The sequence below is a fragment of the Nomascus leucogenys genome, chromosome 8, assembly GCF_006542625.1.
Source record: "Nomascus leucogenys isolate Asia chromosome 8, Asia_NLE_v1, whole genome shotgun sequence".
Taxonomy (NCBI): Eukaryota; Metazoa; Chordata; class Mammalia; order Primates; family Hylobatidae; genus Nomascus; species Nomascus leucogenys.
Window position 1 is genome coordinate 18,964,764 of NC_044388.1, and position 21,712 is coordinate 18,986,475.

The 21,712-nt window shown below is 40.7% G+C and overlaps 1 protein-coding gene across 1 annotated transcript in view; it reads left to right on the top strand.

Annotated features, from left to right (window-relative positions):
* Positions 1-21,712, top strand: part of CPNE4 (copine 4) — a 531,957-nt gene that overhangs the window by 318,911 nt on the left and 191,334 nt on the right. Inside the window, exon 5 of the mRNA XM_003265221.4 lies at positions 8,939-9,118. Within this exon, the coding sequence (XP_003265269.1) occupies positions 8,939-9,118 (180 nt within the window). The remainder of the gene's footprint in view (positions 1-8,938; positions 9,119-21,712) is intronic.

The window sequence follows — 21,712 nt, forward strand, 5'->3', positions numbered from 1 at the left end:
ATAGCAGAGCAGAAAGACCTGGGGATGTAAAGGAGAATGGATACCATATTCACTAACTCTTGTTTCACAAATAGGGAGTGTGCCAGTTAATGGAGTGCTTGATTGGATAAAACATCCAAATAAACCAACTTTGCCCATAATACGATTATTTCATTCACTCTTTATGTCGTCTAGTGACATAAGCAGCAGTCAAAATGGCAGCTTCCAAAGAAGCAAGAAAGTATTAGCATACAAAGTCTGATCCAAAGGTTGGGATGTGGTATTCAGAGTAGATCACACACCAGCCCTGGTTCCTGGTTGTCATCTACTTTGGAGCTGAGCCATAAGAGTTGGAATAGAGTATTATTGGTTCTACAACTTAACTGTGCATTGGAATCACCTGGGTAGATTTTTAAATTGCTGATCCATTGGTTCCTCGCCACCCCACACAGTTTCCAAGTTAATGGGTTTGGAGATCCCCAGGTGGTTTCGATGCAAGAAAAGTTTGAGAATTACTAGTATATATGTTGACATCACCTGGAAATCTCCAGGCCAATTAAATATGTGTGTATTATACAGGATTTCACTAATCTACAGCGAGATAGAGCTGGCACAGGCTACAGCAGTACTGTCCACATGTGGCTATTTAAATTTAAACAAAATAAATTTAAATTTAAAATTCCATTCTTCAGTCCCACTAGCCACATTTCAAGTGCTGAATACCTACATGTGGCTAGTTTGGACCATGAAGAACATCATGGAAAGTTCTATCACACAGCACTAGGACAGTGACAAGCCCCTTAAGCTGAGTGGACTGGGGCAAAAGACAATGAGGCATACAAACCGAGAAATCAGAAAACAGCCTCACAAACTGGACACTCACACTGGGGAAAAGGAACAGCTCTGGAGGACATGCGGCATTTGGCACTGGAAGATGTAGCTGAGATCTATGCTTGTGTGGCAAATCAGGCAGGATTGGCTCAGGCTCTGTGTGGATGGATGCAGCACCTTGAAGGTACTGAGGAGGCCAACGACAGAAGGGGAAGACCCAGAACATATTAGCACTTGAGACCTCTCTGATGGTGCCTACAGGGGGATACTCATTTCGTTTACTTCTGAGCCACATTCCTGAGCAAGGATGCAACCCTGCTGTCTGCTTTGAATAGCATAAGTACCAGGCTATGTCTACTGGTGAAACGAATGTCTAGCTCTAGGTTCTCCGGCATGTTCATCCCAGGGGATCCATAAACAGAACCCAGCGTGCCAGAGGCCCTGTTACTTGAGAACCAGGTTAAGTGCATGGCAGGAGGATGAAGGCAGGGTTCAATGGATTGAAAGTGGGAGAAAAACACTTGTCATGCCAGATCACTCGTTCAGTGTAATCTAGAGTGTTTGAAGGTATTACTGCTTGATGGGTGAAGAGTGCTTTTTTTGGAGATATATCCATTAAGTGGTGCTGCCAGTCTGGATGTTTCTTTAGAGAAGTAGAATGGTGTATTTGTTTACTAGGGTTGCCATAGCAAAGTACCACAAACTGGGTGGCTTAAACAACAGAAATTTATTCCTTCACAGTTCTGGAGGCTAGAAGTCCAAGATCAAGATACCAGGATGTCAGCAGAACTGGTTCTCTCTGGGGTTACTAGGAAGAAATTCCTTAATGCCCCTCTCCTGGCTTTTGGTAGTTTTGCTGGAAATCTTTGGCATTTCTTGGCTTGTGATGAGGAACAAGAGATTGCACCACTCTCCTCTCTTCCTTTGTGTTCACATGGCATCCTCCCTGTGTTCATGTCTGTGTCAAAATTTCCCATTTTTATAAGGACATTAGTCATATCAAATCAGGAGCCCACCATACTCCAGTATGACCTTATCCTAAGTTAATTACTTCTGCCACAATCCTATTTCCATATGAAATCACATTCTAAGATACTGTTATATGAATTTTGAGGGATAAAACTCAACCTATAACAAATGATATAGTATAATAAAAATAACATATTCTAGAGTGAGAAAGACTGGATTTGAGTCTTACCTTTGCCACTACTTTTCTGATGCACACTTTTATTTTATCATTTGCAAAGTTAGAATGATATATTTAATAGGATCATTTGTAAAATGATAAATCAGTGTTAAAATGAACCATTATTTTAATGTATCCCTAGGAAAGAAAAAAATTGTTTCCAATTATACTATGACATATCAATTATAATATGCATCCCAATTTCAAAGATACTCCAATTAAGCAGTATATCATCAATTATAACATGCATCCCAATTTCAGAGATATTCCAATTAAACAATGGTATATCATTAATTATAACATGCACTCCAATTTCAAAGATATTCCAATTAAACAATGGCATATAATTAATTAAAACACGCATACCAATTTCAAATATATCAAACTGTGAAATAAAAGTATGTTTTAAAGTTGATGAGGGTAAGGCTTGAAGAAGATAACATGTAAGTGCCTTCTGCCTGAGCAGAAAAGTTACCATCACTGTCGGTCAACACCTAATTTGCCGTCCATTTCAAGAAGGAATTTAATAATTTACTAGGCAGGAGGCAGCTTCCACCCAAGTTATTAAGGAGAAACAAAGGCTGTCAAAGACTCAGGCAATTTTTTAGTCCTAGGAACTAGTGAGCAGGAACCCCTGGTCCATGTGGCAGATCAGCTAGACAGCCAGAAATGATGCAACCTCAGTATGTAGACATATCACACAGAAATGGCACAAATCAATTCAAGTTTCCACATGAGACTCTTTACACAACCAGCAAACTGTTAAAGAGTTTTAATCCTAACTAAGTAGAAAATCCATTTAAATTGAAAATTAAAACCGTGTCTCATCAGCACCAACCTATCTCTCTCTGTTGAGTGATTTTGAGATCTGCAACTTGTTTGTTGCAGCTACAGGGCAAGCCACTAACTCTGAGGCCAGTCACTTAAAATCAGCAGTCACAAGCAGCTGAAATCCTGAAATTGAGTAATGCTATTTCTGGTGGCTTGGTGATTCATTTTATTATCTAACTTTTGTGTGGTTTAATATGTCTCCTTGGAAGTTATCTGGTTTGAAAAATTGCCTGTAATAAATCCTTTATTTTTAAACATTAAGAAAGCCATTCTGCATTCAGAGAAAATTAGTTTCTTCCTACCCTCACTAAATAAATATTGAGAAAATATTTACAGAATATCAGTTTGAAGGAATACCTAATTATAAGCCTGCCCTGAGGGCCTCTTGTCTCTCTCTGGCCTATGATGTCATTCTTTACCAAGACCTATCACCCATGGGATGATAAGGGCCTGAATTTCTCCCGGAAACCTTAGAGCATTCAGTGACTGACAATAATTTTGGCTTTTGCCCTCACCTCCTCCCCACTGATAGCGTCACACGATTTAGCTCTCACCTCTCCCGCAACTTTGCCTGTGGCAGTTCCAGCCCTTGGAAGTCCCAGAGAATAAATGGCCATTGTACAAATAGTCTTGAACTGTTTGTTGATGACACATTGTCCCGCACACAATCCAATTTTTTTTTTTTTTTGAGACCGAGTCTTGCTCTGTCGCCCAGGCTGGAGTGCAGTGGCGTGATCTCTGCTGCTCACTGCAAGCTCCACCTCCCGGGTTCACGCCATTCTCCTGCCTCAGCCTCCCAAGTAGCTGGGACTACAGGCGCCGCCATCACGACAGGCTAATTTTTTTTTTTTTTTTTGTATTGTTAGTAGAGATGGGGTTTCACCGTGTTAGCCAGGATGATCTCCATCTCCTGAACTCGTGATCCGCCCGCCTCGGCCTCCCAAAGTGCTGGGATTATAGGCGTGAGCCACTGCGCCTGGCCACACAATCCAATTTCTATGGGCAGTGTTCAGGGCCCCCACTGTATCTCCAATATGTCCAGTGGATAAATCAGATCTCCAGAGACAAAACTGCAGCCTCAATCATTGACTTTCCCTATCAGTTCCACATTTTATGTTTGTCGTCTGGCTGATGCATTACTTTGAGCAACAGTGTTTATGAAAAAATTCTTCAAATTTGCATAACTATATAGCATAGAGGTTAAACACACAGGCTCTGGAGCTTAACTACATAGTTTCACATCCCACCTCACTACCTACAAGTTGTGTAAAATTGGAAAAGTTATGGCGGTCTCTCTATCTCCCAGTAAGAGAGGATAATAACAGTACCTACCTCATAGTGTTATAAGAATGAAAACAGAGTGCTTGTCAAAAGATTTGAAAAGCTACTTCATCAAAGAAGATACACAGGTGGCAAGTAAGCATATGAAAAGAGCCTCAGCATCATTAGTTTTAGGAAAATGAAAATTAAAACCACAATGAGAGACCACTCCACACCTACTAGAACTTAAAAAGTTAAACAAAAATCTCTTTCACTCCTACAAAGAAGAGGAAATACATGCCCATACAAAAGCTTGTACATGAATATGTCATGCAGTTTTATATGTAATAGCCAAAAACTGTAAACAATTCAAATGTCCATCTGTAATTGACTGGGGGCAATAAAAGTATAAACCACTGATAGGACCACATGAATAAATCTCAAAATAATTACGTGAAAGGATAAAGACAATAAAAGACCACAGATTGTATAATATACATTTGTATAATATTATAAAGAATACAAACTAGACTATAGTCTCAGAAAGCAGATCAGTAGTTTCTTGGGAATGGTAGGAGGGAAGATTGAGAGGATGAGGATACATAGGGGTAAGAAGAAAGTTTGGGTGCATGGATATGCTCACTCTCTTGATTGTGGTGATGTTTTCACAAGTATATATGTGTCAAAACATATTGAATTGTATACTTTAAATAGATATATACTTTAAATAGATGTGGTTTATTATATACCAATTATGCCTCAATAATGCTGTTTTTTTTTAAATGAGCACCATGATAGCAGGCCTTCCAAAAGTGTTAGTTGTTATTGACTTTATTGTTAGACTGAAAAATGTTTTAGATTGTTTTTTTTTTTTTGAGATGGAGTCTTGCTCTGTCGCCCAGGCTGGAGTGCAGTGGTGCGATCTTAGCTCACTGCAAGCTCCGCCTCCCAGGTTCATGCCATTCTCCTGCCTCAGCCTCCCGAGCAGCTGGGACTACAGGCGTCTGCCACCATGCCCGGCTAATTTTTTGTATTTTTAGTAGAGACGGGGTTTCACCGTGTTAGCCAGGATGGTCTTGATCTCCTGACCTTGTGATCTGCCCGCCTCGTCCTCCCAAAGTGCTGGGATTACAGGCTTGAGCCACCGCACCCGGCCATGTTTTAGATATTTTTAAAAGCTTCTCATGAGAAGCAATATCAATGGTTGAGTCTCTCACCATCACACCATAATCTAGCTGCCTTTTTCCTTTCTAAGGATGCTCATGAATTGAGGAAAGTAGTCCGACTTTGAGGTCAAAAGGCATGAGTTCAAGTGCCCATTCTGACATTCAATACCTTGTGCTGATATTTAACCTTGACTTTTCTCATTTGTAAAGTAGTATATATCTATATCACATGATAGCCATAAGAATCAAATTTTAAAAATGGATGTGAGCATGTTCTGTAAACTATAAAGCAATGTGAATTTATCAGTCATCATGATTAGGGAAGAGAGAAGATAAGCAATTGCATTTTTGCAGACTGGATAACAGAGGGTAAGCAAGATTAAAATAAAACTTGACCTCACACAAGAGCATGAGATAGACCCTACATCTCCTCATTTCCCCTAGGACTGATGTTCCTACACCAGAATTCTCTAGAACACTTTTTTAGAGATTTCTGGGTCCTATCCTATACTCACTAAATCAGAATGACCTGGGGTTAGGGAACAGGAATCTGAGTTTTAAAGAAAGCCCCCACGCCCCCCCAGTTGATTAGGATGCAGCTCATAGCACCAGTAAGTGAATGATCTTTTGGAAACAACTGCATTGACCCTGATGCCTCTCAATGAGAAACGAACAATCCTAGGCCCTGTTGCTCATGTGAAACCTGGATTTAGCCACCAGAAAAAATAATGCATCTTCCATAATAACTGGAAATGCAGAATATTTTAAAACATCTTTCAAATATGCATTTATTATTGCAAGCACTTCCCTTATCGTCATTTTCCTGCTTTTCCTGAGCAGTTATATTCAGGATTCTTAGTGGCTTTCTGATGATCCTTGGAAATCATCTGTCTTGCTAATGCAAATGTTTATCACTTAATGTCTTTCTATCTTGTCATTTCGCTCAAAAAACCAAGTCACTCAGTGCTGGCAGCTTACCTTGTATAGTGTGTGTGAGGTGTGTGTCTTGATGCCAACGTGAACTTTACATCTTTAAGGGAATGCCATTGGAAAATCAAGAAGTTAGAAGAAAAGTACCAGAATTGGTGCACATCACTTACTTGTACCCTTTGGGGCAGTTAAAGGAGAATAACAAAGACTAGAGTTTCCATCACCTGTCTTCTATCATCTAAAACTACTCAGCACTCTCTTCCAACAATAAGGAGAGAAGGTGCCCTTTCTGTGTCTTCAGGATGTCAAATGCACCCACAACATACTTCTTGGGGGTTATTTCCAAATCTTCTATCAAAAGATACAATATAAATATAAATAAATCTCTTATATGGCTCATTATTCCATGAATTTGGACCAGATGTTGCAAAAATGCCTCTAGGGGGCAGGAAGAGAAATTCAATGAAGGAGAAAGGCGTGGAAGTTGCTGTGAGAAGCAAAGAGTAAATGCTTTGTCTGAATGGGACAGTCTCCAATTGTTGCCATGAAGAAATGTGGCCCAAGGTTGCCAGATATTCCAATTTTTTTCTAAAGGAAGGGTAATAAAAACAGCCACCTTATTAAGTGGGAAAATGAAGGGAAAAATACTTTGAGTAGGACAAATAAAGTACCTTCAAGTTAGCTTATGCCTGCATATATTATGCCAGTTTATGATCTCTAATTTATGTTATTCAAAACTATTATCCCCGAACAACAGAAAAATTATGCTGATATAGTAAACTCTTGTACCTGCACAATTGGCCTAATCAGTCCCATCACCCTCTGAATGAACATCATATAAGAATATAAAATTTAGCTCAAATAGAAGCTGGGTCTTCCTTGGGAAGCTGGAACAGTCAGATAACCTTTGGTCAGAAGAGTAACTTGTAAAATTCTAGTCAGCAATAGGTTAGAGATGGGTTTTCTGTATGCCTATTTATTGGATGGGGACATAATCAGAATGATACTCTTCTCCTTGCAACCCGGATTGTCCATCCAACCAATAATGGCAGCTGGTGTTCCTTAAAGGACAATTTTCTCCCACATACATCCCTGCATAGGAAGGGCTAGGGCTGGAGACAAAGCACTGAACTGAAGAATGTCAGGGGTGGCTAGAACAAATATCAGATTTTCTTTGCTAGGCAACATGGACATGCGTAATATGGTTAAGAACTGCTTTCCCTTTATTGAGACACTATTTTCCTTTACTCATATGAAAGTGAGATAAATGCTTTTCATAGTTTGTGCTAACAAATGTCAGAAAACATCCAATAAACCATGTTTCTATTTGAAAGCTGACAGTACATAGAGGTTCCAGTTGATTTGCAAAATAGGAAGGATGGGTATCTCCAGTACAGGGATGCTATAGAATCTTGGGTTATCTATAACTTAGTCTTTAAAAGCTTCCCAAAATAAAAATGGTTGTCTATATTTTTACTTGTTATAAGTATGTAGGAAAAGAACCTTAGCAATAAGGATCCTAGCAGAAAACAGATGGCATACCCAAACAGTTTAACCTAAAGGACTAAATTCTATACACGGGAATGGGCACGGTTAAAAGAGCCAACAAAGAAAGTGAGGTATCCGAGACATCGGAGGTAGCAACAACAGGAAGCCATTACTACCCCTCAATGTGAAGAGACGAGAGAGGCACTATGTTACCAAATCCCAGCAAAAGCTCCCTGTGCAGAAGGAAGTCTGCTAGTAGAATGTGTGTGTGTAGAGGCATGCCTGCACCTCTCTGTTCTCCTACTCTCTGATCTCCTGCCAAGTCCTCCATTTGGCTGACTCCAACCAGAACTCAGAAGGCAAGGGTGCCAGGAAAATCAATCCATAGACATCAGCCTCCTATGTCACAGAATAGTGCAGAAAGTGGCAGAGATGTATTAATATCTGAGAGAGGGGGACAACTGAAAAACTATTATCACAGAAGACAAAGGAAATCATAGCTCATGGAATGTTAGAGCAGAAAGGAACTTTTCAACCTCTAATTAATTTTCATTTTATTGGTGAGGAAACTGAGGCCCAGGGAATTGAAGTGAATGGGTGAACATTATACACTTAATAAAGGGCATACTCAAGACCAAAGGCAGTTATTGTCTTATCTATTCTCATGGTTTTTCTACTTCATTATGCTGGAAATCATGGATTAGGAAACTTAGAGTAGAGCTGGCTGAAATGAGACACCTACACAGCAGTTTCTCCATTACTGTGCCCACCAGACATCACTAATCAATTTCAGATTTCTTTCCTCCTGAGCCTAGATGTGACCTCAGGCACATTAGGCAGGACAAGGTTGAATCAATCATGAAATGCATCAATCAATCATTTATGCACCTGCATAAACCCAGTGTACTCAAAAATTTTTACTGTTCATAATGTTCACCCACTCATTTCAATTCCCTGGACCTCAGTTTTCCCATCAACAAAATGACATAATGATATAATGATACAATTTTGTATAATGCAAACTCATACAATGAGCTCTAAATCTTTAAGTTATTTACATGTCTAACATTATTTTCTTCCCTAAAACTCATCTCATTCTCTGAAGGTATTGCCTGTACTTTGTACTTTCGGACTGCCCATCCAATGACTTGCTGGGGAGCATTTATGGTTGGGAAGAAGGGTGGTGCTCTGAGATGAATTTGCTTGAAGGGCAATAATAAAAATAATCCTAATCTCTGATAGGTTTTCTCTTTCTCCCTCCTTGCAGGTTGACAGGACTGAGGTGATTCGCACCTGCATAAACCCAGTGTACTCAAAACTGTTTACTGTGGACTTTTACTTTGAGGAGGTTCAGCGCCTGCGGTTTGAAGTCCATGACATCAGCAGCAACCACAATGGGCTGAAGGAGGCCGACTTCCTTGGTGGCATGGAGTGCACACTTGGCCAGGTGGGTCAACAGACATCCCTTCCTCCTCCTCGCCATCCTAGGGCCTTTCTTCCAGCCCCCTTTCCCTCTCTTCCCTCATCTAATCCTTGCTTTTTCCTATTGCTTGTATTTTCTTTAACATGTAGCATTTTACAGCTTCCCAGGTGGTGTCATATCCATTATGTTTACATAGAGGTGATTCTGCAAGTCTGTACAATTTCTTATTTTGAAAAATTCAGAACTTTCTCTTCTGAATTCCCCCATTGTGTCACTCATTTATTCAACAACTATTATTGAGCACTTATGTGTCTGGCTCTATGCTCTGTTCAGATGTCTATTATAGCCTTATCCTGTTCCACTATAAATTTCCATCTCCAACTCAGCTGTGAGAACCCCTATGCAGCAAGTATTTCTCATTCACATTTAGTCGACATCTCTATACCAAAAATAGTCCAAGGCAGGGGCTAAATAGATACTCAGTGAATGAATAAAAGCTCCTAATTTTCCCAACAATAATATGAAATAAATATCAGTATTATATCCATTTTATCAGTGAGAAACCTGAGACTCAGAGAGGTTAAGCGATCTGATGAAGGCTCTACCTAATAAGCGGCAGTGTTAGGACTCTACTAGGTCTTCCCGACTCTAAACTTCTTCATTTTGCGTCTATAATACTTTTCCTTTTATCCTTTCCTTTCTGTTGTACCCAGAAATGCAGTAAGTGAGTCTAAAAGTAAAAACAGTCCCTGTGCCCAGATAGTGGATAATCTTACTGGAGAAGGCATAGTAATATGCACTTCAAATAGAGCAGTTCATTACAAAATACCCTGGGCTCTCTATACAAGATCGTGGGCCTTAAAGGAAGAGAGAGCTTTTTTCTACTGGGTAGAGTCAAAGAAGGCATTGTGGGACCAAAATCTGAAAAAAAACATTATCTATGGATTGCAGAAGAAAGAGGAGGGGGTCTTTTCAAGTTAAGAAAGCAATATAAGCAACTCATAGGAGTCAGAACAAACGTGGAGGGGTATGGGGTGGGAAGAGACCACTTTCCCTGACTGAATCAAGATGCTGATTTACTGTGAAATTGATGAAGCTTTAACATCAGATCCCCTCTCTCATGTGGGCCCCTTCCATGGCTCTGTGTCACATTTTTATTTTGTACTTTTTTCCTCAAAGAGAGATTCCAAATTATAGGTCTTAAGACCCACAAAACCTGGGTTCACCTCCTGTCAAGGTAAGGGTCAGGTTTAAGGATTTGTCAGGAAGAGTCTACCTGACAAAGAGATGGCAAGCATATATATTTGCTTGTTCATTTGTGCTTACCTTGCTTCATGCTACTTATCACTAAAAGAAATTTCTCCTGGTGAGCACTAAGAGACAAAATAGACAGTGTCCTCAGTTACCCTTTTCCAGCAAATATAGTGATTAATTTTCTTATTCCTTTAATGAAAGTCAAAAGCCCAATATTGAAATACAGTTGAGGGGAGACAGAAAATCTGAAATATTCTCCATTAATATATGTTCTCTAATGACTTTTGAAGAGTTGCTGGCAGATAGTTCAAAGGATCTTGCCAGGTTCAATGTCCAGTAAGTAGGTATTAAATGAATAAATGCATTGTGGATTTGAGATGAAATCCTGTTTCTGTTTAAAAATGATTAAAATGGCATCTTTTATAGATATGTAAGCCATGCCAAGATTCTCCCTTAAACAATGGGCATCCCTCCTATGCATAAATTTTATATTTTTTCACAAGAAATAAAAGTAGATCTGGCCGGGCGCGGTGGCTCACGCCCAGCACTTTGGGAGGCCGAGGAGGGCGGATCACGAGGTCAGGAGATTGAGACCATCCTGGATAACACGGTGAAACCCCATCTCTATTAAAAATACAAAAAAATAGCTGGGCGTGGTGGCAGGCACCTATAGTCCCAGCTACTCAGGAGGCTGAGGCAGGAGGATGGCGTGAACCTGGGAGGTGGAGCTTGCAGTGAGCCGAGATTGTGCCACTGTACTCCAGCCTGGGTGATAGAGCGAGACTCCGTCTCAAAAAAAAAAAAAAAAAAGGTAGATCCATGTGGGAATCATGTGGACTAAAGATCTTTTTTTTTTTTTTTTTTTTTTTTGGTCCAAAGCTTTGATAATTGTATCTATTTGAATGACCCTCAAACTTAAATCTTTAGTCCCTCACAAAGCTCATCTTTCCAAAAGCCAGTAAGTCCTTAACCTTGCAAGTAAGACAGGCATTGTGCTAGGTGCCAGTGACACTGTGGTGAGCCAAAAACATAATCCTTGCCTTCAAGCAGTAGTTTAGTTGGGGATAAAGATGCAGTGAGAATAATTACACAACAATTAATTAAATGGCAATCATCATAAGCTTTGTTACAGAGAAGTACAGAATAAGAGAGCAAGCACTGGGAGACTGGCATCAGGCAGAGAGGGATCAAAGAAGGCTTTCTAAGAGAAGTGACATTTACACTGCCTTGAATGGAGAGTGAGAGTGCATCAGGTGAGAAGAAAGAGGAAACACATTCTAAGCAGATGGGAACATCATACACAAAGCCTCTGTATTCAGGAAGGAGTTTGGCATATGGTGCAGAGCATCTTCATTTGGTTTTTCCAAGAAGCCAAATCTGAGGTAGGAAGTCAAAGGAGGTGAAGGAAACGCCACAGTGGAGAGTGAAAGTGAGACAGGATAAGAAGCCTACAAGGGAAAGCGGCCAAGTAGATACCACCATAGGTAACTGGAGCTTAACTCTGCTGGGGAAATTCTGAGAGCAGTGTAAAACAAACATTAGAGATATTTCATCCTGGGGATGAGGGAACTGGGACATTTATACATTTTGTGTGTATATACTCACATCAGCCATTAATAACCATTCCTAGCCGGGCGCGGTGGCTCACGCCTGTAATCCCAGCACTTTGGGAAGCTGAGGCGGGCAGATCACAAGGTCAGGAGATCGAGACCATCCTGGCTAACACGGTGAAACCCCATCTCTACTAAAAATGCAAAAAATTAGCCGGGTGTGCTGGCTCATGCCTGTAGTCCCAGCTACTCGGGAGGCTGAGGCAGGAGAATCACTTGAACCCAGGAGGCAGAGGTTGCATTGAGCCGAGATCATGCCACTGCACTCCAGCCTGGGTGACAGAGCGAGACTCCAACTCAAAAAAAAAAAAAAAAATTCCTAAGTCGAGAACATTAATCCTCCAGTCCTCCAACATTTCTGGCCTACTGTGCAAGTAGCAAACTCGAAATATCACAAAGAGCTTGCAAGCAAAGAAATACGGATGCTGGTGGTCAAAGTCAGTGATGGGCACTCAAGTCATAGGGCCTGAGTATATGAATGGGGACCTGACAGCATCTGTGGATTGCCTATTCAATACCCAATCACCTACTCTTTTAGCTGTTGACCCTGATCACTTTCTGATCATTTTATACCATGTGTCTATGTAGAAAAGAGCCCTGTCTCTAGCTTAAGAGTGAATCCTGACTGATCTCAGCTAATCACATGAATCTCATCCCCCACTTGCAAGAGTTTGGTTTAGAGGTAGGCGTGTGTCCAGTAAGACATGTGGATTTTTCTGGGAAAGGTTTCCTAGCCTAAAACAAGAGACACACATGAAGAAACAGTTCCTCTTTGCCTGTGATTCCTGGAATCACTACAGCCATCTTGCAGCAAGGCTGAGGATGAGAGTGACCCTTAGGGGAGGTCCGAGCCAAAAGATGTGGAGGCATGGCCCTGACATTCTTTACCTGGGACTCACTCTATCTATGGATGCCTTATTATGGGAAAATAAAATGTCCTGTCATTGAAGCTGTTTGAGATGGGAATTTTTATTCCTTGAACTGAAAGTATCATGATGGAGATAGCACATAGGAGGAACTAAAAAGAAGGCCAGGCCGGCTGCAGTGGGGTGAACAAAGGGAAACTAGGGGGTTGTGTTGAATTAATTTTCTTAATCTCTCAAAAGAAGGAATGTGTGGAAGTGAGCACTGAGAATGAGATTACAAATAATCCTTTCAAGATATGTTTTTGGTACTTTTGAAAGAACTTACATACTGATCATTTCATTTGACCCTCTTGACAGTGTGGGAAGGACAGGAATCATTATCTACATTTTATAGCTGAGGAAACTGAAGATCAGAAAGATTTAATGTTTTGACAGGGCCCAAACCAGAAGTCAGGAGCTTTTGGTTCTTAATCCAGAGCTTTCTCCTGTCATGACCTAGGGAAGGATGAGAGGAGGCTACCTGTTCTGAGAACTCCTTCAAGATCATGGCCTAGATGAAGCAAATGAGCAGCCAGTGACTTGTTCAGTGTATCTCTAAACCACATTTCTCAAGCTGTACTGATCCACTTTAAGGTGACATGCTGGCCTCTCTGGATATCTGGCATGTTCTTTGGCAGTCACCCTCTCATATTGTCAACCAGGTGATTGGTGGGGTTGGCCTTTCCCACACTTTGGGGGTAGGCACTAATTGGCTTAAATGAATCAGAATATTACATTTGTGTGGCCACAGTGATTGGTTCAAGGAAAGACATGGTGACTCTTTTAACACTATAAGTTTCATTCATTCATTTATTTCCTCTTTTAATGACATAGCAATTGTACGCCAAGCTTTCATAACAAACATTTAGCAAGTACGCTGGATATGCCAAGTACATCTGTGCTAGGTGCTGGAGACACAAAGATGAAAAATGAAGACAGAGGCCCTGCCTCAGAAAAGCTTATAATTATCTGAGAAACACAGACTGGTAAATAAATACTCAAAATGCATATTACTAAGCACTACAATAGAAATGTGATCCAAGGGCTGTAGGGGAAAGACCTCTACCTGAAGTGAAGCAGGGGAGTCTCACAAGAAATGTGTCTCTGGACCTGAATCCCTAAGGATAAGTAGGAATTCACCAACAGAGAAAAGAAATAAGGACTCTTGGGACAAAATGACTGGTACATGCAAAGACACAGCAGCATGAAGGGAATGGCAGAGAACTCTTAAATGACTTAGCATGGGTAAGTGGTCAAGTGAGGATGTGAAAAGGATAGAGGATGCCAGACAGAAAAGAAAAAGCCTGGTCCTGATGCTTTTAAGTGTTTTTCTCTAAACTTTGGAGAGCCTGGACTTGATGCACTGAAGTCCTAATTGGGGAAAGGACAAGATTGGATGTGTATATTAGAAAGATCACTTTGGCCAGGCGCGGTGGCTCACACCTGTAATCCCAGCACTTTGGGAGGCTGAGGCTGGCGGATCACGAGGTCAGGAGTTTGAGACCAGCCTGGACAACACAGTGAAACCAATCTCTACTAAAAATACAAAATATTAGCCAGGCATGGTGGCAGGCACCTGTAATCCCAGCTATTTGGGAGGCTGAGGCAGGAGAATTGCTTGAACCCGGGAGGCAGAGGTTGCAGTTAGCTGAGATCACGCCCAGCCCAGGCAACGGTGCAATACTCTGTCTCAAAAGGAAAGGAAAGGAAAGGAAAGGAAAGGAAAGAAACGAAAGGAAAGGAAAGGAAGGAAGGAAGGAAGGGAAAGAAACGAAAGAAGGGAAAGAAGGAAGGAAGGAAGGAAGAAGGAAAGAAAAAATAAAAGAAAGAGAAAAAAAAAGAAAGAAAGAAAGAAAGAAAGAAAAGAAAGAAAGAAAAAGAAAGAAAGAAAGGAAGGAAGATCACTTTGGCATTCCCCATAAACGGTGGATGGCAGGGAAACCAATTAGGATACTAGTGCAATAACAGGAAGGAAATGCGGACGGCAGTAGTTATGTAAACTGAAAAGAGGGGCCCAGAAAAGAGCCTGTCCAAGAGCAGAATCAACAAGCCTTGGAGATGAAGTGAGGGAGGAGGAGTTTTCAGGTGTCTGGCTTAGCTAACTAGGGGAGAGATTTGGCTGTCTTTAAGGGGAAATCAATCTTGCCCAGGATGGGGGTGAGGAATATAACATGATGCTGGCCTGTTAATTGCAGATGTCTGTGGAGAATTCAGAGGATGGTGACAATTGGCAGCTGACATGAATACAGAATAGACAATATAGATGTGGGAGCTTAATCCCTATAGGTGATAGCTGCTAACATTAGAGTGGATAAGACTCTTCGAGGAGGCTGTTTTATCTTTACTTTTGAAAGGAATTTTTTTGAACGTGCCATATATAAACAAATAATAAAGAATTAAAAAATCAAGGCATATGTAAGGACATCTCTTTCCACTATCTTTCAGAAAAAAGTGTGAACTTGATGTTGTCTTTAAGAAAAAAAAAAAAAAAAAGCCTTTGTTGAGTGTTTTTTACATGGAGTAATATGCCAGACAAATGCATTTGTACTAAAAGCTTTGTGAAGGACAGGCAGAGTTTTTCACCCTTTGTGGTTTCACAGGTTGTGACACTTTGGCGTGAATGGGCGTTTTGCTCTTTTCTCTAAATTTCTCCTCTCCAGTATGATCAAGCAAAAAGCAAAAACATCAACATTTTCCTTCTTTAAAACTCCAGAGTAAAAAGAAGGTCCTTTTTCCTGTGTTCTGCCTAGATAGGCAGGGAATGGCTAGATGCAGATGTTGGGCACCCCCGGGCAGGGCAGGGTCAGAGTCTGAGGCACTGTTTCCTAGTGCTCACGTGTACATGATGTGGGGCCTGATGGTCTGGGGTCAAATCCCAGCTCAGCTGCTCTCAACTTGTTTGTCAAGAGGCAAATTCTTGCAGCCACTTAAGCCTCAGTTTCTTCATTTGAAAAATGGAAATAATAATAGTGCTGACTTCAAGAAATATTGCAAGTAGCAAGTAGAATAATGCAAATAAAATGCTTAACAGAGTCCCCGGCATGGAGGGAGCACTCGGAATGGGGAAGCTGTTATTACTGTGGCAAGAACCTAGGAAATGGTGGGAAGAGGCAATGCTTGTAGAGACCAACATGTTTTCAGAACAAAGGGGGAAACATAAAGGGTGAAAACATTGTAAGAGAGCACCTACGTCCTGGGCAAGTATAATAGTAAAACTGAACTTACATTGCTCAGGTTTGTCAAGTATTTTACTTAGTTGGATTTTAAATATTGTGTGTGTGCACACACGGACACATGTATTTATTCTTCTGACACTATTTTTAAGTAAAAATTGTTTTAAATCAGGTCTCTGAAATAATTTGGGGCAATTATTTTAATTTGGCCCTTAACTGTGGCAAGACAGGGATTGCCACAGTTAAGGCCCTAAAGGAAAGATAAAGTGACTTCCCCAAAGCCACACAGGAACTCACACATTGAGAGTCCGCCTCCCGAAGGCTGCTGTAGTACTCGCTCTGTCTGGCTGAGTTTGCCACATTCTCACTCAGCCTTGTGAAACAGCAGGACTCCTGGCCTTTAGGAAAGGAAAATAGCAGCCTTAAGCATGCTAGAAACTGGCATTGGTCATAAAGCTGAGTATAAGCACAGCAAGTGACTTCACACTGAGCAAAAATGCCAAATAAAGCAAAGAAGGCTCAGGTCCTCAGGGAAACTCAAGGCAGAATTGACCATTCTTGACAGATGGATGAGGGGGATGCATCACGAGGACATAGGGTGCTCAGAAGCTGCCTCTTTCTGGGTGAGTTTTGAGACCTTCCTTAGATTTCTGTTGCCCAAAAGAAATCAAGGAGCTAAGCCCCTCTTCTGCTACATCCAATAGTGGGTACGCCAAAAAGAGACGTGACCCTTCACTGCCTGGAACAGCAAGCTGACCTTCTTTAATGTGATGCCTTTATTTTCTCTTTCACTGCTTATTAACTCATTCATTCATCCTCATACTTTCCCACTTCATCCACCAAAGACACTGGAACTGAGTCATAAATAAGAAAAATAATTAAAGAAATTTTTAAACTCCAGGCACTTTTATTTAGTAGGCATTGGGTGAAGCTGTTGCTATACTGCACTTCATTTAATCAGCACAACATCCCTGAGAGGTAGGCACTACCATTATTACCATTTTACAGCTGAGGAAACCGAGACTGAATAAAGCTCGGTAAGTTATCCAAGGTCACACAGCAAGTTGTCGATCTCTTTAGCTCCAAAGCCCTTTATGATCTTTTCCATCTATTCTAATAGCTTGTCACTAACTAGTATAAATGATCAAGTAGCATCTATGAATGCAAAGTCAAATTGGAGTTGACCTGGCTAGTTTTTGGTGTCTTGTTTCTTCTTAAGTTTATTTGTCTTACGCAGAGCTGATAGAGACAGACTAGGAATCCTTTTGCGGAAAAATAGGCTTGCTCATCTTCCCTCTGGGCTTCTCTACTGAATTTACTTTAAATATAATATGGCTTCTTAAAAAATGGCAATGTGTCAACCTCTGAAAACCAGAATCTTACAAACTCAGCACCCAGAAGGTGCATTGCTCTGGCCTTCCTTTCACTTTCAACCATGATGAAAAATCCCTTATCAAAATTCAGTGGTTGCACCTGGGTTTCATGATTGCTTTTTCTTGCAGGCATTTTCTCTTCCCAGTGGCTTGGAGGACAGTTATGACTGTGTGAAGTCATCTTTCCTTCATTGTTGTGTGGCTGTTCTTCAGTGTATGTCTCCTCCAGAGGTTCAGGGGACACCTGTCAAAGCCAAGAACTTCCTGCTTTCTGTCATCATAAGTGGGGCTGGGAAATTCGTGACACCTTGAAGAAGTCCTGGGCTATCAGGAGTCCTCTGACCCTTATTCATGAGAGAGAGATTATATACCATCTTCCCTCAGGGCAGTGGTTCTCAAACTTGAGCATGTGGCAGAATCACCTGGAGGCGTATTAAAATACAAATTGCTAGGCCTCACCCCCAGAGTTATGATTCAAAAGATCTAGGGAGAGATTGAATAATCTGCATTTTCTAAGTTCCCAGGTGATGCTTATTCTGCAGGTCCAGACATCACACTTCTTTGAGAAGCCCTGCCCCAATGTCTCATGTAAGAGGATGCTAATGAGTCTTGGACACTGTATTACTAGTTTCAATTAAGAAAGGAACCAGTGTTTTGGGTAATTATCTGGAGAAATTGAAGAGGACAAAGAAAACATCCGGTGAACAGAAAAAAATTGCTTTATAAAGTTTACACTACAAAAAGGCCAATGTACACAGCTTTCAGTTTATGCTCTTGGTAAAAATTTTGAGTGCCAAAGTTTTTTCTCCCATTCATTAAATGCAGTTAAATGGACCTATTATCCATTGGTTTCCTTCCTGACATATGTGAATGTTAGGATTATGTCAGCCACAGTGGTCACTGAAAGAGTGGGCAGACCACAAGCTATTGATCAATGGGTATTAGGTTTAGTGTCGGGATGAGCCAGATTGCTGAACACTGGGTGTTATGATGATGCTGAGGGTGCTATCCAAACTCAATGTAATGCCCACAGCAAGATTCCACAGGTTAGCATTTTGTTGCATAATATCTAATATCCTCATGGTATAAAATTGATGACCCAGGGAAGTCAAATTTACACATTACAGCAGGGAAGTCATTCTCCTTCTGCTTCTCACATGCAAAGCTTGCCCTTACTTTGCAGAATTACTGCAAGCAGAAGCCACGTGAGTGATGAATGATGTCATAAGTAATCACATCATCTCAGCTCCCATGGACTAGCTAAGAAATCCTGGGAAGTAGTGCTATTTTTTTTTTTTTTTTTTTTTTTTTTTTTTTTTTTTTTTTTTTTACTGCTGTCTGTTCTGCTCGTAGGCAGCTGGGATTTAAGTAGGGTGGTTGTGGGTGAGAAGGCCCTATTTCTACAGGGAGAATATAATTAATTCTTGCTCTTTTCTTCTAACTTCTAAGCAGGTGAGGAATCATAACTTTGGATCCTAGAAACATCCCTCTGCTTTCTCTGGAGTCCTCCTTTTATAATTTGAAATCTCCTTTAGTGTCCTGGATTGGAGTCATGAGTCCTATGTCTTGATCTGCCATCAACTCTCTGTATGGCCTTGGGCAGTTTGCTTAACCTCTCTGTGATATGGTGACTTCATCTATAGAACAAAGGTTTTGCATTGATTCATCTCTAAGTTCCTTCCAGTTCTAATAGTCAATGATTCTCATTCATCTCTTTCCTTTTCTTGTTTTTGAAATTCAGCATCTCTCTCCACATTCTCATTTCTTTTCAAGACACTCTCTCCCCCTTCCACTACCCTTTCTCATCTCATCTCATCTCAGCATGAAGTATTTATCTCATGCAAAGTCATAGATGTCATTCAGTCATAGATGGTATCATTCTACCTACCTGGTAGCCCCCAGGAAAACAACTCTATTTAATTTCAAAGATAGTTTTAAAAAGATGTATTTAGTGACAATTAACACAGGCCCTTTTCCTTTACACTCACATTCATTAGTATGATACTTCTACAAGCTCAATATTGGTGCAGAGAAGGAGGGCAAGAGCTTTGGAGCTGGATGACAATTTGCAAGGATTAGTGTATCAATGCTAAAAAAACAGCTACAGGTGCTTGTCCTGATCCTAATCCTTTAAGCCAGGCTGGTGCAGGGCACCCAGCCTCCAGACCACCCTATCAGTGTGCCCTGGGCCTACCTACTCATCCAGGGAGCCACTTATACCACCTGGGTTGGCAGGTGGCATAAGGCAGTTTCTCAGGACCTCTCCCACAGCTCCCACTTTTGTTGTTTCCAACCAGCTTTCATTCCAATCCCATTTCCACCAGCTCAGAAGTACTGGCTGTAAATCTAATTTAGATTGCTATCTTCATGGCATTTACACATACTCTTCCCATCATTCAGCCCCTGTGTTTCACCCTACAAATGCTGCCATGCTGCACCTTCTTGATTATCAGCATCCTGGCTGCTTTAAATAAAAATGCATGTCCTTGTCCTAGCCCTAAAGCATGAAACACTCCAACACCATAAACTGAATTCACAGTATGACAAATGGCCAGTTTGTTGAAGTCTAATAACCAAAAAGCCAATTAATGAAATAATATATTAACCCCCAAACCAACTCTCTTCCAATTACTTTTATTTACTAAAAACTAGATTTCTTGAACTATTTATAAAGTTTACTACAATTATTTTAGAAGTTGTAAAGATTTCTGGAACATTTGTTGGTTTAGACTGCTTATGAAATTTAGTTATTGGTTATCATGAATGTTTCTGAATATCAAATGTAGCCATTAAAAAGCTAACCTGTCCCAACAGGGGATTAAAAATATGGTGCTAACTATTAAAGTACCCATTTCTTTACAAGCCAAGAGACTGGGAGGATATATTTTTAAGTTAACAGTGATGACATCTAGGTTGTGGGATTACAGATGATGTAGGAAATTACATCTGTGCTTTTGTATTTCTAAAAGGAAACTATATCACATCTATGATCAGAAAAATATTACAATAAACGTTAGGCAGAACATCATAATAAGACCCGCATGCTGACTTCAAAGAACTCACACTCAAGTGGAGGAGTAAGACACGTAAACATTGTGTAGATTTTTAAACAAATGTGGAAGAACTTCAAAACTTGTAAAGAATTCTAATTTGGGAAATTTACAAGAAATCCTTTTGGGGGAGGTATTTGCTGAAGCTGTGCTTTCTGAGAGGTTTTTGAGAGATCAATTTGCAGATGTTAGTCCTCACCCCTTTGTCCACAGGGAGGAGAGTTGGCTGGGCTAATTTGATTCTGATCTTTTGAAATATTATTTTTGATTACAGAAGAGACCCAGGAGGGCTTGGGGCATGAACAACAAATAAGTTGAGGAACATTTCTGGAACTGAAAATGAGGTTCTGAGATTCCTCTAAAGTCTAGAATCTTCATTTCAAGCTTTGTTTGGGAAAGAGAAGAGTTTTACTTTAAATTAACCTAATAAAGTTGAGGGGGAGGAAAACGATAACTGCTTGGTTTACAAAAGCATTCCCAGGAGTCTTGGTTTCAGATTCACGGACAAAATGAGGCCGGGTATAAATTAATTAGCTTTGTTTTGCATGGAACATGAGCCGTTGAGGGCCCTTCCCATGTGAGCACAGGTCAGCAAAGGTGCATGTTCTTGGGCCTAATCTCCAGGTAAGCCCGGGGTGGGCTGATTACTCGTGCTTCCCTCACTCTTCCGCAGCATCTGCTCATCAGGATGCTCAGGCCAGCACACGTTTTCAAGCCAGTTATCAGAAACAAAGGAAAACATATCCCCCCAGACTTCTCTCTCCCCACTGAGATTCAAATCAGGAAAACTGGTATTACAGTAAATGTGCGGACAGGGCACCAGTCAGCAAGACCGAATCAGAAAAGCTTAAAATTGAGAAGACAAAAGCAGTGCTGAGTTTAGCCAACCAGGGCAGGCATCTCTGTACTGCTCTCTGGTGCTTCTGGACAATGTTTAAACACTCTTTAAGGGGGAATTCACTTTTACATATCAGGTATTGTGAGAATGATAGGGTAACCTATGACTCAATTTGCCCCTGCCTCTCTGGTTTACACTTACTATCATGGCTTAATTATTAACACTGTCCCCTCTCACTTTCAAAAGTGTCCCAATTTGGATAATATATTTTACGACCACTTGATGATAATAAATCATTTTCATAGCTAATATTTAGTAAGAGCTGATCACATGCCAGGCAATCATGAGCTTGGTGCTATCAACACTATCATCATCATTATCATCATCACTAGGCCAAGATTACATGCCTCCTGAA